This window comes from Magnolia sinica, chromosome 6, assembly GCF_029962835.1.
Source record: "Magnolia sinica isolate HGM2019 chromosome 6, MsV1, whole genome shotgun sequence".
Classification (NCBI taxonomy): Eukaryota; Viridiplantae; Streptophyta; class Magnoliopsida; order Magnoliales; family Magnoliaceae; genus Magnolia; species Magnolia sinica.
Genome location: NC_080578.1, coordinates 12991653 through 13009490, shown reverse-complemented (window position 1 = coordinate 13009490; position 17838 = coordinate 12991653). Strand labels below are relative to the sequence as shown.

The 17838-nt window shown below is 38.1% G+C and overlaps 1 protein-coding gene and 1 long non-coding RNA gene across 2 annotated transcripts; one reads left to right on the top strand and one right to left on the bottom strand.

The window, feature by feature from the left end:
- Positions 1-764: 764 nt before the first annotated feature.
- Positions 765-4360, top strand: LOC131248313 (uncharacterized). The gene is made up of 2 exons (XR_009172203.1): positions 765-999; positions 3982-4360. It is a non-coding gene; the product is annotated as an uncharacterized LOC131248313 (long non-coding RNA).
- Positions 4361-13914: 9554 nt separating this feature from the next.
- Positions 13915-16047, bottom strand: LOC131249500 (uncharacterized). The gene has a single exon (XM_058250311.1). The coding sequence runs from the start codon at positions 16045-16047 to the stop codon at positions 13915-13917; it is 2133 nt and encodes a 710-aa protein (XP_058106294.1).
- Positions 16048-17838: the final 1791 nt, after the last annotated feature.

Here is a 17838-nt window from a genome sequence, read left to right as displayed (position 1 = left end):
TCGAAATTGAGTTGGAGCCAAGTTGAGTTGATTTTTTTAGTTCGAAAAATTTTTGAACCAAGTTCAAGCTTGCCCAAGCTCAACTCGACTTGGATCGAACCCAACTCGAATTGAACTAGTTCGGTGACTCGATTACTTTGATATTAATGTTGCTCACCAAGCGTTTAATGAAATAACTCAAGGAAGTGTCGGCCGGTGACAAAAAAGATATGTATATGAAACAAATACTTTTTTTTCTTAATTTTGATCTTATCTACAAGGTGTTTGATAAAAGACATACAAGTAAAATAACAACAAACAGTGAGAATTTGAAGGTGCAATTCATGTGTTTGTGAAAATGCTATGCAGGCGAACTCGGCTTGAATTAGCCCGAGTTGCTGACTGAGTTGAGCTGAGCTGGCCAGTCAAGCTCGAGGACCGGGCCGAGTTCGAGCTGGGGCCAGCTAGTGGCCGAGCCGAGTTGAGCTGTGTCAAGCTCGACTCGTGTACACGGCACAACTCGACTCGGTCCAACTCGTGTACACCTCTGATTGACCTACCCACGTTCCGACTCTTGGATCCGAAAACCCGCGAACTTACATATTACAAAAACCTCGTGTCGGGTATCATGTAGCTTCCCGATGCTTGGAGACCCGGACTACTCAAAAGCCCTGTCCAACCAAGCGCGGGATCGAAAGACGAACCTTCCGGAACAACGCACTAAAAATCTCCGCTGCCTGAAATCGTCCTCCTCTCTCAACCCATCTCCCTCTTATACATCAAGATCTCAGAGCAACCAACGGCAGAAAAACGAAGATGGGGATAATCAAGAGCAGCTTCTCGTTCATGGCGGGGACCCTGTGCGGCATCTACATCGCTCAGAACTACAACGTCCCCAACATCAAGAAACTCGCAAACACCGCCCTCTTCCTGGCCAAGCACATCGAAGAATCCTACCGCAAGCCCAAGAAGAAAGGCGACGACGACTGATCAGCTCTTGGAATCTTCTAGAAGCGCCAGGTCCTTCGCTCTTCCTCTTTTTTTATTCTATAAATGCAAAGGACGAAGGTCGGAGTCGAACAGATTTCGGCACTCCCTCACAACGCCATTAAAAAATAATAATCTTGCATATGATTTTATTGATGGTGAACAGAGCTCCCCAATCTAAATTGTTCATTCGGGTTTCTTGGAGCGTGTTTGGATGCATCATCGAAATGAATTATGATATGTTTTTAGGTACTAGACTCCAGATTGCAATTACGTTGCTTTTGGTTTGGAGTTGAAAGAAACGTAACTGCAACTTATGGGCTGGTTCAATGTTTTGATTTAGGAATCTGAGGAAATGCGGCTGGTTTTTGTCATTTCATTTTGATTATACTGAATATTCACTTCAATTCGCTTGACCATCCAAACGCTGCCTTATCATTTTTTTTTTCTTCCCTGAGAAAGAGTTTAAAGTTTGTTGAGGACAATGGAGAATTGGGTGCATCTTACTCTTGAAGAAGATGTTGTGGTTGTTATTTAAGAAAGTTTCTATACTTCTATTGCATAGAGTTTGTAATGATAACCATTGAATACATAGATGGTGTTTATGATGCGTGCTATGTGTATGTTCTATGGACCGGCCCTACCACACATGTGGCAAGCTCGTGTGGTGATCAGGACAGTAGATATGTTGGGTCATCAAGTATCTGCACGATAGCCTGAAAAACATACTACTGGAACTGGTCATTTCAGGGCAGCTGGATCATTTATCATAAAGAGGATGAGCTTCAAGAGAAGGATTTGGAGTAGCGGAAAATCCTAACCATTTGATTATTATGATGTTTGCCAATCAACTTAGAATGTTGATCACTTTCATTCTAGTGTATGTTAACCATTCATTTGCAGCCTACTGATCAGGTATCGTAGTCCGACCACATTGATCTGTTGGGCTATCACTTATCCAAACAATGTTCCACTAGATCAATGTCCTGATTAATGCACACATGCATGATTTGTCTTTCAATAGGATTTTGGTCCGTACTTCTTGGAAATCCATGAAGCATCAACATCATGGTAAAATCCTCTTTTGTCATATCTGCATTGGCAATCCGAATGGCCCCTTGTCAATTTATGCCTAGTCCTTTTGTTATGAGATGGAGCCTGCCCCTTTATAGCACATGTTTAATAAAATTTGGGGAGAATTTGGCCAAGAAGAAGGGGCCCCAAACGTGGTATGGGAATGTGTACATGGTACACAGGCATTAGCAGATCATTTTGTTATGTGGTACAGGAGCGTGTGCATGTTACACAACTTCCTCCAATTCTCTGTACTCTAGGGGAGGATTTATGCTCTCATTGCCATTCCCAAGTCCGGATATAGGGTTGTGTTAGGTTGGCAGCCAGCACGAAACTTTTGCTATAACTTTCATCATGAATCTTAGCAATATGGAAGGGCAGAACGGGATTCATTTAGCTGACCCCAATTAATTGGGATAAGGCTTAGATGATGATGATGACAACAACGATGATGTTTTAATCTATGTCCTAGATGATTAATGTTATTGTAAATCATGTGTACATGGTATTATATGTTATATTCCTGATATTAGAAAAAGCATGGTATGAATAGACATTCTAAATAAAAATCTAAATTACAACTCAATCAACAAATTTTGTAATTTCAGATGGGTAAAAATAGGAATACAGTGAACCATATTTTGGTTTGCGCGATTCAAGGTGGAAAACATAGGGAAGTTGGTGATTTAGGTAACATCAGCATGGACCTTCTATCCAAATGTCACCACCGCTTCAAATTGCAATTCAAACTCTTGTTCCTACTCCTGCTCAGCCTTTTTTTTTTTTTTTTTTTTTTGAAGTGTAATGGAAATTTTATTTAAAAAAGCAAAAAGAAAAAGAGAGGCATTAAGATGGCAGAACAGCTACAACCCAGAAGAGAAAAAATTACAACCTTTCAAAGCATCTATACAAGAGGCACATTGTACTACATGAAACTTTGCCTACCAGAGACTTGCTCTACCCTACTGCTCTCATTCTGAAAGCACTCACGATTCCTCTCTCCCCAAATCGCAGAAAGGCAGCCAGCAAACATAGTCCAGGAAATATTTAAATTCCTAAGGAACTCGTTCCACACCTGATGCAGAAAGGAACAGTGGATGAAGTGATCAATTGATTTGGTGCTTTCCATACACAGCCATTTATATTGCTAGATTATGTATGGTACACATGACACATGTGTATGATGTGCCCAACCAGGCATCCTGCAGGGACGTTGATTGGCCTTTGAACAAACAATAGTTTGATTAGACTATTTTTGCCATCAAATTGATGGACCTTTTTCTTGCTATTTTTTGTTTTCATTTGTGTGCCACAACTTAAAGGCTTGGGATTGTCTAAATATTGTGATTTTGGACCGTGCGCCACTCATTAATGGAAACACCAACCATTCATATACATATTGGAAATACCAAATGAACGGTTCGGATTGCTTCTAGGATGCCACATGCAGAAATGACAGGGAGCCATGAAATTGCTATGCCTTATATGTACCAAATCCGTCATCACACCTCCTAAATTTTACATCATGCACAAATCACAAATCCTCTGCATTTTGAAGGGGTGAAATACTTGGCTATCTTTGTGCATCTGATCACTGCGTGTCTGCATGGGTGCAAATGATAGTCCTTGTATATTACCTGTGCATAAACATGGATGTTGCATGATGAGGCACGAATTGTACACATGAATACACCAATTTTTCTTTATGTAAAAATTCACAAATGCATAGAAACAAAACATGTTCTTGCCCTTTTGCATGGACAATTTGACTTTTAAAATGAGTGACAGTTAGTCAATGCATGTGATACAGTCATCAACATCCTGTGAGGCACTATTTACAGGATGAAATCTTGGATTTTTGTTGAACAATAATGAAGCATGATGAATTCTGAATATTCCATATGTCTGTTGCATAATAATACTGTGTCATGCTTTCAGCAGAGGTTTCTTTGGATTGTGATTTGATTCCAAGAAGGGCAACCTTAAAGTCGAAGCTGCTAATATGAGGAACAAACAGAAGGGATCTTTGTTTAGAGCATAAATTTTCAGATGGCTCACCTTTCACATCAGTTACCTAATGGATTGCATCATTCCATCCATTTTCTTTAACTGAATTTTCATATCAGATGTGTATGGGGTATGCTGTAAATTGTAATGTTTTAGATTGGCCAATTGGGTGATGGACTCACTTTTGAACCTTGGTGATTTTGTTGGTGCGGTTGATTATTCAACACATACATGGGTGAATTTCATGTAGGCCCAAGGCCCTCCAAGACTACAATTTACTATTTTTGGAAGATTAGATGTGCTGATTTTGAGATATGGTTGCCAATTTTGATGATTTTCTAAAGATTTTTTGAATTATTTTCTATATTTACTTTTACTATTTTTAGGTCATTACAAATTGACCAAATCTTTGTAGATAGAGTTGTTTCTATCATAGATAGGCTATGTTGTTTTGAAAGCATTTCAATAGTGGGAAAATCTTTATCAAAATTATTCACAAGGATTTTAGGGTGTCTTTTATGGTTTATAAAAGAAGTTGATCTAGGAGGAAGAATGCATTACGTTTTCTAATTATTTCTTTCAAGGTTTATTTATGTATTTGTAAGAAGTGAAGAAGTTTCTATTTCAATAAAGTTGTTCATCCCTCTCTTTTCCAATACTCTTGTGGATATGTTATTCGTCCATTCTTATGATTTGGGTATTAAGATCTTACTTATTCAAAAATCGGATTCCATCAATGAGGTTTTAGAGCAGGTTATTGCTAACAGCTTTCAACTCTACATCATTACCTAATTGCTTTGAAGGGCGTTACACAAGAAGAGTTTGCATAGCTAATCAAACTGATCCACTCACAAAGCGGGTAAGTCAACTCATGCATATAGCAGGCGGTTTCACTGATCAAGTGAGGGAACTTTGACATGGAGGGAATTTGAAGATTGAAGTTGGAGCACTTGGACATGTAGGGAAAGGTTCCCACCATGGTCCTATCTAACAATGGGAGGCCCCTCCTACTGAAGACTTCTTTCGGATGCTTTTGGTGGGGCAAGTGGGACATTGTTCTTTTGAATATCCTTTACATCAGTCTGCAATAAAAGTAGATTTGGCTGAAGAAAGATTGTATGTTGAAGATACTCCATAACATATGCAAACAGAAGTAAAGCATGATACATAATTAGAGTATCAAGAATATGCATATCATGATGGGGCACAACCTAGTTAAGATGTAGTAGATGTCTATGGAGATAGTATGGAGAAGATGGTTATATAACATATGATGTTGTCGACACCTCAGGTGATTATGAAGGGCAATGGTTGTGCCACAATTTCTTCTACTCCACCTGCACATTTGGTGGTGAGATGTCCACCAATTTGATAAATGGGAATCAATGAGAACCTTTTCTCATAAGAGGTGGATAGTTTAAAATTTAAAGAACATACGCATCCACGCTCAGACTAGATTTGTTGATTTAAGAAAAGGGATGAAGTCTTTGTTAACTACTGGTGCTTAACTTCCTTTTCTATTGGATGAAAGTACAGGATAATATGTGGTGCAATGTGGTCCTAAATGTCTATGGATGCCTGTCACACTTTGTTAGGGAGATCATGGCCATGGGATCAAGATATGGTGCACTTAACTCAGCTAACACATTCATTCATCAAAGATGGTGTTAATATTGTGCTGCACCCAATGAAATAAATTTCAATTCCCAAATTTCGTAAAGAGGATTAGTACAAATCATTTAGTGTAGAAAAGATTTAAGAAGAAATCAAGAAGAGTGACATTTTTTGAATCTTAGTTGGTAAAGAATAAACAAAACAGTAAGGTGTTCCACCTATGTTGAAGCTCCATGAATGTGGAGACTTAGTGCTCGAAGCACTCCTAGATGGAGTTCGTCTTAACATTGGGTGTCAGTTTTTTTTTTTTGGAAAGATACTGAAATTCCATTAAAAGGGAAGGAAAAAACAACGGGGAGAAAAACAAAAACCAGATCCAAAAGAAGAAAGAAACAAGAAAAAAAGGGCGGTCCGCTGAGAATGCGGACCTTTCAGCGACCTTAAGAAGAAAAGATCAGACTCCTTAAACCTAACATCAGTGACTGCCCATTCTACAAGCATGCATTTAGCATTGGAAATAGTACTGTGCACTGGATTAGAGATGTTGTCAAAACATCTGTTGTTTCTCTCGATCCAAACAGCCCATCAGATTTCTAAAATCGACATTCTCCACAGCCGCTTCAATAACTTGCCCAAACTGACACCGTGCCACGCGAAAAGCATGAGATCAATCGAGCCCGGATTGTACCAGCTTAGCCTAAAGCACTGCAGAAATTCAGACCAAATAGAGGCAATGAACGGACAGTGGAGGAGATGATCGATCGATTCTTCTTACTTCATGCAGCATACACAAACGTTGACAATCGGCACCCCCCATTCTCTTCAGATTATCTATCGTAAGAATTTTTTTTTATGCCCCACTAGCCAGCCGAACACTAGAATTTTTGGGGGACCCCCACATTTCCAGATGAGAGAAGACGGGTGAGAGTAGGTAACAGGGGGGGGGGGAGGCCATCTTTTGATAGAAAGATTTTACAGTGAAGGCACCTGATTTGTCCCATCTCCAGGTAATGCGATCAACAGAATGAGGGTCCAACTGAACGAGTTTAGTTGAATATGCCGAACTTTGTCGGCGGGTCACAAAGGTGTTATAAAAGGGGTAGGCATGCCAACATGTTGCATTCCTTCATTTTAAACTCATGGTTTGGAGGTTGTCTCCTTGCAGAGGGTTATGGGGGATCTAGGGTGAGAGAAATGGTAGGTGCTTTTGTCACGTCCCGAAATTTGGGTATACCCAAGTAGGGTTATTCTGGATCCGGATCCCAAGTTTGTGACTTTTAATAGATCGATATTCATTGTAATCCACATAATTCCATCACATTTAATAGATATTTAGAGCCACCTAAAAGGAAAATACTGCTGAAATAATACTCACTAATATAATGTTCACTAAATTTAACTCTCTTGATAGTCTTCTTTTTTTTTAATTATTATTTTAACATCGAAATTTGGAATTCAAACTAAACCTAAAGAACAAAATTGAATTGGAATTCAAACTAGACTTAAACTGCTGAAAAAGGAAATACTAGTAGTAGAGGCTCACCTGCTCATAGTATTCCAGTTTAACACCTGTGGATTTTTGTAATAGAGTGAGCATAACAGCCTAGTAGGATAATTTCTTACCCAAAATTTGAATTGTTCAAGTTATATCAAAAATTTATAAACAAGAGAGAAAAATATGGAGAAAAAAAAAAAAAAGAACATGAATTTAAGCACCGGAATCGTAAATATGCTATGCATCTGATGCTTTCTATGAATTCTAATAAACAATATCCGTCATCTCTTACAACACCGTACCCAAGTGGATGGCCACGTTGCATTAACGCTCACGCATCGGTACCGCGTGGTGAGGGACCTTTGACGTATGTTCGCGCACACAATTGTACTCATATGTCGTATACAAAGGCAGTGTTTAAATTATCTCCGATGTTATCGAAATATCTCTGATATTATCTTTATTTCCAGCTCAGGGATACCGATAACACTGGTAGCGATACCGATAACACTAGTAGTATCAGAAATTCCAAGTATTAGCAATGTATCGCTAAGTATTGCCAACATATCAATATCGCTAATGTAATTGCCAATATTTTCAAATATGTAAATTCTAGGTGTTGCTTGTATTGACAATGCATCAATATCGCCAATATTTTCAACTATGTAAATTCTAGGTAATGCTTGTATCATAAATGTATCGATGATATTTCAATAGTAAATTTTTATTTCAATTTTTTTCATGAGCACATGGTTGTATGTAGTGTTCAATTTTTCATTGATAATATTGATAAGATCTCGATATGATCGATATCGCAACATGGGCGATATCGAGACCATAATCTTTCATTTCATTTCCAATTGTTGATGATTTCTTGGTGAAATATCATGCGTTGTTGATATTTCGTAATATCAATGGTTGTTTGGATGGAAGGTTGGATGGGATTTTTGTACTGATTTCTTACAACAACACATGCTTTTAAATAGGCCGGATGGGATGGTTGGATTCGATATTATGTATGCATCCTTTTTGCATTTTTTTTTTCCTTCTAAATATGCAAATATGTCCATTTTAACATTTCCTGAGGTTTCGCTGAAAATTCAACCGTTTTCCTCATGTTTCCCCGCATTTCTAGTTATCAGCGATATCGATATTGTTTCCGTATTCTTAGCCAGCGAAACTTGTAGCGATATCGATACTTCGAACACTGTACAAAGGAGAATGTAAAGGATCCAGTGGGTTCTAGGGTCTTTCGCCCAAGGGACATGATCGGCCTACTTGTTGGCTTTAGGGTCTTTCACCGAAGGGACAATCACCCCACTTGCATATAGTACGCCCAATATATCAATCTTGATGCTCAATGAATGCTAGATATGCATGTAAGATGAATAATTGCTTCACAATTGAAAATTCTTAATGTAAACATAAAGTTATCGTAGATTTATTCTCATGCTTTCGCTACTACTAAATTAATATTTCTAATTTATTATAAAATCAATAATTACTTAACTGAATTCTCAAAATCTTAATAATACAATAATTCTAGATATAATTTCATTAAAACTTTATAATTAAAATTCTTATATACAATATTTTTAATATACTATTCTTAGATTTAGGAGTTGTTGAGATTTGATAATGTGTAAGAAATTTTATTTTAAATTCTAACTCTGATTAAATACAATAATAAATCTTATTATTATTATCATAAAAAAATTATTATTATTCATTAAATTCTAGAATTTAGAATTTAGTTAAATTATAATCTAAACTCAAAATTTAACAAATTGATATAACCCAAGCATTTCCACAATTAATGAGTTAATTCATATTTTCATTTAACTTTTGGCAAAATTGATTTAAATTAAAAAAATCATGTAAAAATTAAATCAAATTATAATTTATTAAATAAGTTCCAAAACTTATGAATTGGATTACTTTAATTGTTTTAACAAAATTAAATTAAATATTACTTTTCTAAAAGTTTGGAACTAAAATCAAAATTTAAATTTAAAAATTAAATCAAATTATGCCTTCAATAAGTTAGTAACTGAGTCATTTTATATTCTAAACTAAACAAGATTCAATTTATTAATTTTTATAATGAATATTAAATTAGAATTATCCTATGAACCAAACTGATTTAATTTAGCAATTATTTTAAAATTTCATCAATTAAACTAAATGATTAAAAAAAAAAAACTCAATTGAAAATGATCAGTCACATCAATAGTTACACAAGTAATCCGAAACTAATTTAAGCAGTACTATTATTAAAATTTGGAATAAAATGGCATAAGTGATAAGCTGAAAATTTTAAAATTTAGGATGAGATCGCCTACCTGATTTGAAGCGCTGAACTAAACCTTATGCAGTACACACCCGATGTATACACTCGACGTGTATAATGTCTAAAATCGAGTCTTGACTGACTCACACCTATGAACTATGCACACACTGACTACTTTCTCTCCTTTCTTCTATGTCTTATAATTCTAAGGATGGACCCACACTCAAACTCCACTGGACCTACACTTCCACTTCATACCGTAAGCTCATGTCTAAACCCCTTTTTATACTATTTATCCCATGCCATAAATTTTCATGTACGTGCTTCACATGTGAAGCAAAATACAAATCCTAACTCTTACTACAAATGAAGTTTTTCTTCACGTGTGAAGAAGAAAAATAAATAAATAAATAAATTCTAAAACTCCTAACTTCAATGCCAATTTCAATACTACATTCAATGCCAACACTACATAAGCACATCTCATGTTGAGGTTCACTCTAATACCTCAATTCCTTGCTAAAATATTTTGCACATAAGCGAGTTATGTAGTTAGAATATCGTTCATTAGATATATGCTTAGATGGTTCAAATCATGATTGGTTTAGATTTCTAAATAGGTAGTCCACATGGCATATTCAAACTCAGTAGTCTAGATGGTACGGTTCGTCACTGGATGGTTTTGATTGGTTGGACCATATATTGGAAAGTAAGCCAAGAACTGAACTCTTTGGACGGTTGTGATTAATGTGAGGATACATTGGCTAGTTGATGAAGGTGAGTACAATGAGATTTGAACAGTCCAGATTAGTAGAGTGCATCAAGTTCTAGCATTATCTATGTCTCTCTAACGTAATCTCCATAAATATTTTTTTAAAAAAATAGTGTAGGTTGTTGGACTTCCCATGTCTCTCTAACTTATATTTATATTCATTTATTTCTTCCCTTTTTCGCATGTGTATTACATGTGTGTGCCATGAGAAAGGTGGATGCGGTGTGTGGTTTGGTTTGGTGCATGCATGGATGGATGGACGGATGGGTCAAAATTTATCGAGGTCATTACCACTTTCGCAGTGTCGAGGGGTTCTCTTATGCATGGGATAATGTTGTTGATTGGGTAGGGGGTAAGGGGTGGTTGGACAAGTTGTTATTTTTCCTTCTGTTTTTGTAGCCTTTTTTTAGCGCTACCATAGTGCTCCTTCAATGAAAGTTTCCATTATCTTTAAACAAGAAAAAAGAAAAGAAAAAAGAAAAGAAAAGAAAAAAAAAGAGGATGGATCTTGGAGGATGTGTGTGGATAATTGTGTGATCAACCGGATTATTATCAAGTAATGATTTTCTATTGTTTTTGGACGACGTATTGGACATGTTGCGCAGAGCAAAGATCTTTTCGAAAATCGAGCTCAGAAGTGGATATCATCAGATTTGTATTCTGCCCGAGGGTGAGTGGAAGACCGTGTTTAAGATGCAAGATGGGTTGTAAGAGTTACTTGTGATGCAATACAGCCTTTCAAATGATACAGTACTTTCATGGGGTCCCTTTATAAGCAAGTTATTAGTTGTTTATTTCAATGATACACACACACAGTCCTAGTTCATTTGTTCACCTTAATAATTTACCGCAAGAGAATTTGATGTATTACAGAGGGAATCACTATATGTTTTTTTAATCACTTCAAATTTTTTATTTTTGAAGATTGAATTTTTTTATTGAAGAATGCCAAAGGCAACAAAGAAAACACTAGAAGGAAAACAAAACAAAACAAAAACCTAAAACAAACCATCCAACTTGAAGCAGACTATACAACATGAAGCTAGTCACCAAAAGAAGCTTGGGCAATTACAAGCTTAAAAAGGAAGAAAGAATACAACAATATGAGATCTGGAGACTAAGTGACTTAATCTGTTACAGCTTCAAGAGATCAAATCCACCACCCTAGATATAGGAGAGGAGAGATTTTGAAAGCAACAACTGTTATTTCTCTTTAGATAGGCCAAAGGACCAACATGATAGCCAAAAGCCAGATAACTTTGAGATCTTTACCACTGCCACCATCATTGCACGCAAACAGCCATTAAAAAAAGTGCTCATTCCTCAGCGATGATGTTGCATTTTTGAGTATATTGTTTCTGCAAAAGGAATCAAAATTCACTAAGAGAAAATCAAGGCCATTGTCCAGTGGCCTAGACCATGAACCTTTTCGGAGGTCCATTCTTTCCACAGCTTAGTGACGTTTTACCAGAGATTTGTTTGGAATTTTAGGCCCGTTATCGGACCTGTTACTAGTTGCAGCATGGAGGGAAGTTCGAATGGATTCAAGTGGTGGACAAAAGTTTCAATACCATAAAAAAGAAGATAATTGAGCTTTTAGTACTTGCACTTCTGGACTTGAACAAAATCGTTGAGGTGGAAGGGGACGCTTCAAATTTTGGTGTCTCTACAATGCTAAGTCAGGAGGGAAGACAATTATTTTCCTTAGAGAGAAGCTCAATGATACATGGAAAAACTACTCCGTGTGTGATTTTGAGTTCTACACACTGATCCAGGAGCTACGACATTGGAAACATCACTTGATCATTGTGAATTTATTTTGTACGAAGACCATAAGGTGTTGAGATATCTCAACTACCAGAAGAAGTTGGTTGCTCATCTTGGAAAATGGACAGCTTTTCTACGGGAGTATACATTTTTATGTCACAAAGATGGAAGTTAAAGCAAAGTGGTGGATGCTTTGAGTTGGAGGGTGGTGCTCTTGGAGACACTCGCTTTGGAGGTTGTGGATTCTAAGTACTAATAGATAATAGAAGGGGTCCTCACCATTTCCAGCAAGGTGCTCAATAGATGGCTGAGACTTGTATGAATGCGTCTGGCACGACAAATATTTATCCATGGGTTCACGCTTGTGCATTCCTTAATGTACATTGCAGGAAGAGATCATATCTGAGCTACACGGAGGACTAGGTGGACACTTTGGAAGAGATTAAACAAGTAGTAGTTGGTGAAATGGCAGAACAAGTTCCATTCTAAATGCATGTGGATTAGAGACAACGAGTAATTGGACCCGTACCTACTGCTGCTATGATGCATCCATCTTGCTGAAGTTGAGTTCCCTCCAACTAGGGGGAATGATTTAGGTTCAAGGCCCATCATAAGGATCAACATGTGCTGAATTTTTGGCTATTTGCTGCTAGTTTCTTGGTCTAAGTTTCAAAGGCTAGTATTACTATTTGGAAGACTGGAGGTGCTAATTTTGAAGATTTTATAAAGATTTTGGGGTTGATTTTCTGGATTAACTTTTACTATTTTTCTGAGGGCTAGTTTTAAGAGGTAGAAAGCACTACATTTTTCTGAGTTTTGTGAGTTTTATTTTAATATTTATAGGAAGTGAAGAAGTTTCAATTTCAATACAGTTGTTTATCCCTCTCTATTATGATATTCGTGTAGGTGTATTCTTTGTCCATTCTTGATTTGGGTATCAAAGTCTCACTTATTTGATATTGGATTGCACCAACATTTTATTTTATTTTACTTAATATATATATATATATATATATATATATATATATATATATATATAAAATTCAACAAGTTTCTTATGTTGGAGTTTGTTTTTTTTTTTAAAATGGGAGGTAACATAACTTTTATTAAAAAACCATCATCGAAGGACTTAGAGGGGAACAACTACAAAGCAAACGGAGAAGTTAAATTACAAACATCTATGGACTTTAAACAAGAAGCCCAATCCACAACATTCCTTATGTCGGGGTTTGGGGTTTCGTATAGTGATAGCAAAACCTGTGCATATGGGTCTAAGAAAATAGTTTTAGGAGAAGCCTAACTAATATAAACTTCTGAATAAAATGCCTTAGACTGCAATATTCCATTATCTGTCCATGAAAATTTCATACGGTAAATGAGATCACTAGTACATTAGTTACATTGTGCATTCAATTATATATTATACCTTTCTCAAAATAATCCCAACCATATGTTTTCATGCAATATTTCAGAGTACTTTGAGCAGGGAGACTTCTTCCCAACCACAGAACGGTCAATTGTTCATCAACTTCACTGTTGTTGGAATGAATTTATGATGTGAGGTGGAAGTTTCTTTCACTTTGACCCACATCTTTAGGACATTGATAACTTGGAAAATGAAACCCCCCTGTTCATAGTGCGCACATATATATATATATATATATATATATATATGAATTTAATTTTCATTTAAATCCCATGCATGAAGATTTAACTGCCTTGATGAGTAATGCATTCTAGATGCGCTGCACACTATAGTAATACAAAAGGCCACACGAGGACTATATTACTACGTTTATCTTAGTACCAACTACAAACCGAATGAAGATCTGCTTTCATTCTCTAGGTCCGTGCTTCAAATTCCTTCACAATGGATGAAGGCAATTCACCTGAAGTTAAACTAGACATTATCAGTAGAAGAAGGGAGACTTAAGGTTTTCCCTGCTTGCTTAAACGCCATTCGTCAATATTTGCCATCTTATTGCGGTCCAAATCAGGGAACTCGTGCTCTGTTAAAATTGCCAGAATACTTCTGGCTTCACCGAGAAGATATGCTGCATCCCTGACTCTTTCTTCCCTCACTTCAATGCTGCTGCAAAAGCATTCCATGGATATCACTCGTGGCAGGTTGGTAAGGCAAGCGCCCAATATGTCAGCAATGGTTGTTTGTAACCATTTGAACAACTTGTCAACAGTCCCAAGCTTGTCTTTGTAGTCCTGCAGAATAGTCTCACCGATCCTGTACATCGAATTGGCTGCCAATAACTTTGCAGGCCATTCACGGTGTCCTGTCTCTCTGACGCTTCCATCTGTGAACGTCTCAATGCTTTCCTTTCCTAGATCGGCAAGTTTTCGGATTATCTTTTCTGCTTGTTTTTCTTCAGTGACCAATTTGTGGAGATCCTTGTCAAGCCATTGATCATAAATATCAATGCCAAGCCAGACTATATCCGCTGCCTCCCTCATTCTACTCAACCCATTGGCATCCAGGTTCTCTTCTATAAGCCTTACATACCTGAGGCCTTCATCTACGGCATGCCGTAATGATCTGATTATATTTTTGTCAATGTAGGGAAGTGCGATGGCAATGCTTGTGAGTGTAACCAGAGGCAGAGCCCAACAGTTTGGAGGCTTCTCTCCAATTGGTGGAACCTGGTCGCTATCAAACTCAGCCACGCCGTTGAAATCTCCTGATGAAGGTGGCTTCTTTAGAAGTTCAATCAGATGAGTAGGTTCATTCTTCCTGCCCCTCTCAATCCATTGCACCGTGTCTTTGCGGCCGCTTTTCATGATCAGATGGACCAAGTCGTTCTCCCCTTCCAGATGCAATACAAAATCCTGCAGGCTTTGCGACTCTGATTTGTTGGATTCCGAATTCCTCCAATGCTGCTTGCGGCAGCAGGAGAAGAGTCTAATGAGCCAACTCATTGGCAGTATAGAAGCCAGGCAAACGAACTTGCAGATTAGTACTACCGCAGTTTGTATTCCGATACAGGCATCCAGAATTTGATTTTTTGAGACATGGGCGATTTTCCTACATCGCCTGCTACTAATGCGGAATGGTAAAGGGCTCTCTTTCCATTCTACCAGCCTCTGAACCCAGTACCCCTCTACCTTAATCACATCTCTGAACCTTCCTTCTCCGCTCTTCATACTTCTGAAGCTAATAGCATTGAACCATCTAATAGCTGGGGCAATGGTACCAACTCCTACTGCGATCACCTGAGAAATTAAGATGAAGTTACTTGACCACCTGTAGTCGGATTCCCCGCTGCAGAAGTCCAAGGATGATAAAATAAACGATCTGACTAAAGCTTCCAATAAAATCAGTGCACTGAGGAGGCAGAAAGCTCCCGAGGCAGTGCAAGTGGCTGAGCGTCCCAGAACGTACTGAGGACTACAAGTATGGGCCATCATCCAATACTTGTTTACAGCCTCTTTCAATTTATCAACTCTCAACACCTCAGTGTTGTCTGCTCCTTCATCAGAAGCCAGTTCATGCTTTTTATCATACTGTTGTTCCAGCAACTGCTTGGCTGTTGGAATTGTTAAACCGGAAAAAGCGAAGATCATGAGCAAAACGATGATGAAAAACATGATTACGGCATGCTCGGGTAAGAAAGCATAGATCACACCAGTACCCATTTGAATACCGATGTTAACGACCATGGTGATCACGAGAATAGCCAAGGCGACAATGTTTGAGAGCATTTCGGAGTCCTCCATAGTTCCTAGAGAGGTCATGAAGTTGCCCATTGCGGTGCAAATCAGGATGGTTCCGCTGAGCTTGGTCAGCTGATCTTGACGGCGTGGCATGGATGTGTTCAGATCCAAGGGCAGTTTTGTGGCGATGGACAAGAGGGTCAAGGAAGTAGCATTAAGTGAGAAGAACTTGCAAGGGAACCAGGGCTTCCGTTGACGGAACCCATAAAAGGTGTCGATTGCCATGGCAAGTGAGCACACCAGTGAAGCTCCAGCTATGTAGAGGCCGATCCATGGCAACGGCTCGCTGAATTTCGCGTCATTGAGCTCGCCAGTGTTACTGCAGCCATGCAGCCCCATCTATTCTCTTTATTGTTCTTTTGCTTGGTTGTGTTCTTCTTGTCCTTTTGAAAGATAACCACAAAAATTACTACTAAAGCAAGAGTGTAGAAAAGCAGAGTGAAAATGAAAGGGATGCCATCAAGAAGCAACACAAAGGTGCATTCCTCTTGTCAGTTCACAGAAGAATACCTTGAGATGCTCTTCCTGCAGCAAGACGGCCAAAGTCCCTCCAACTACCACACTTCTCTACTCGTGGAAAGTCTCTGCTTGCAGAATGCTTTTGAATTCTGATCCCGCTGAAGCCCAATGCACCACTAAGCAGGTGACTCTTCTCTTAAGTGTCCTGCAGGAGGAAGATTTGCCATCCTCCAATTCCTTTCTTCCACAAACACCACATGATGGTAAGTTGCTTGGCTTGCTAGGACTGTTGTTAGATTCTGATGTCTGAATATAAACTAGTATCTGGAAGGTGTTCTCTGCCTTTTCACACATAATTGCTTGTCCTGAGAAGGCCTAATAAATGTTGGTGTTGACTTTTCTTGAATGGCAAAGGACATGGCAATTTTGCAAATGGTGGAATGCATGTAGGTAGATCCAAACCATTCAATTAGTAGGGTCCACGATAGATGGGATACCAACCCCAACTTTGGTTTTATAATCCAATTATCTTTGTCTGGTTAATCGCTATGCGGTTCTATAATTCTGGTGGGTGACTGTTTCTTATTTTGACTGTCTGGGATGTCATCATAATCAGTGTGGTTTTGGGGTCATGGCATGTGTTTGCCACGCTCACAGGGGCATGGTGCATGCTGGAGTGTTGAAGCTTTTCTGGGTTTTATTATGGAAGTTTTCACTTGGGCTGATCTCTGAAGAGTTTGCTTAATAACATGTTACTATAATTGTTTGCTGGTTCATTACATCGCAGCTCTGAAATTTGATTTCTAAAGGCTAGGATTATTTTTGTAATGAGGAAAGCTTTAATACTCTGGCAGTGTGTGATGGATGCTATGCAGGAAATACGGCATATAAGTAATTCGAAATTAAAGTGGCTAATCTATCAGTCTAGTTTAGTTGTGTCACAAAGCAGAAATTGCACTTGTTTGATTATAGCAGTGCTATCAGATTGAAGGACGTTTAGGGATGTTGAAATGAAAATTACACTATAGTTCTATTTCATCAAACAAGTGTCCAGAAATCAGAGTCTAGGATTGTTCTAACCATCTGATTTAAGCATTTTGACTTGGTTACTGTGGGTTATGCAATTTAGGTGGTTTTAGTTTTGAGTAAATGTTTTCAATGTGTGGAATTTCCTTGTGCCTGTGTACCAAGATTCATATGCTTCCAGAGTATCAAAGAACTCAAGTAGGGTTGAAAATTTGCAATCTTAAAATAGATTTAATACAATAGTCAAGAAAATGTTTTTCTTTTCTTTCTTTATTCCCCTTTTTTGTAAGGATCACAAAAGCTCCAATGCATAGGACAACTGGGTCGATTTAAATATAAGAGGAATGGTGGTTTGCAGCAGTAGCTTCATAAGACTTCAACAGTGGTAACCAAACCGTCGTTCAGGTGGGCCATCACAGGATGGGACGTATACCAAATATCAAGGGGATTTATCTTCCAGAGGCTCATAACCATCTCCAAAAGGAATGGTTAGGTCACCAAAGTTAGTGGTGCATATTGTACCCATTATGGTGTGTGTGTGTGTGAGAGAGAGAGAGAGAGAGAGAGAGAGGATCGCTCAGCTACGCACGGGTTTACGCAAGAGAGAGAGAGAGAGGATCGCTCAGCTACGCACGGGTTCACATG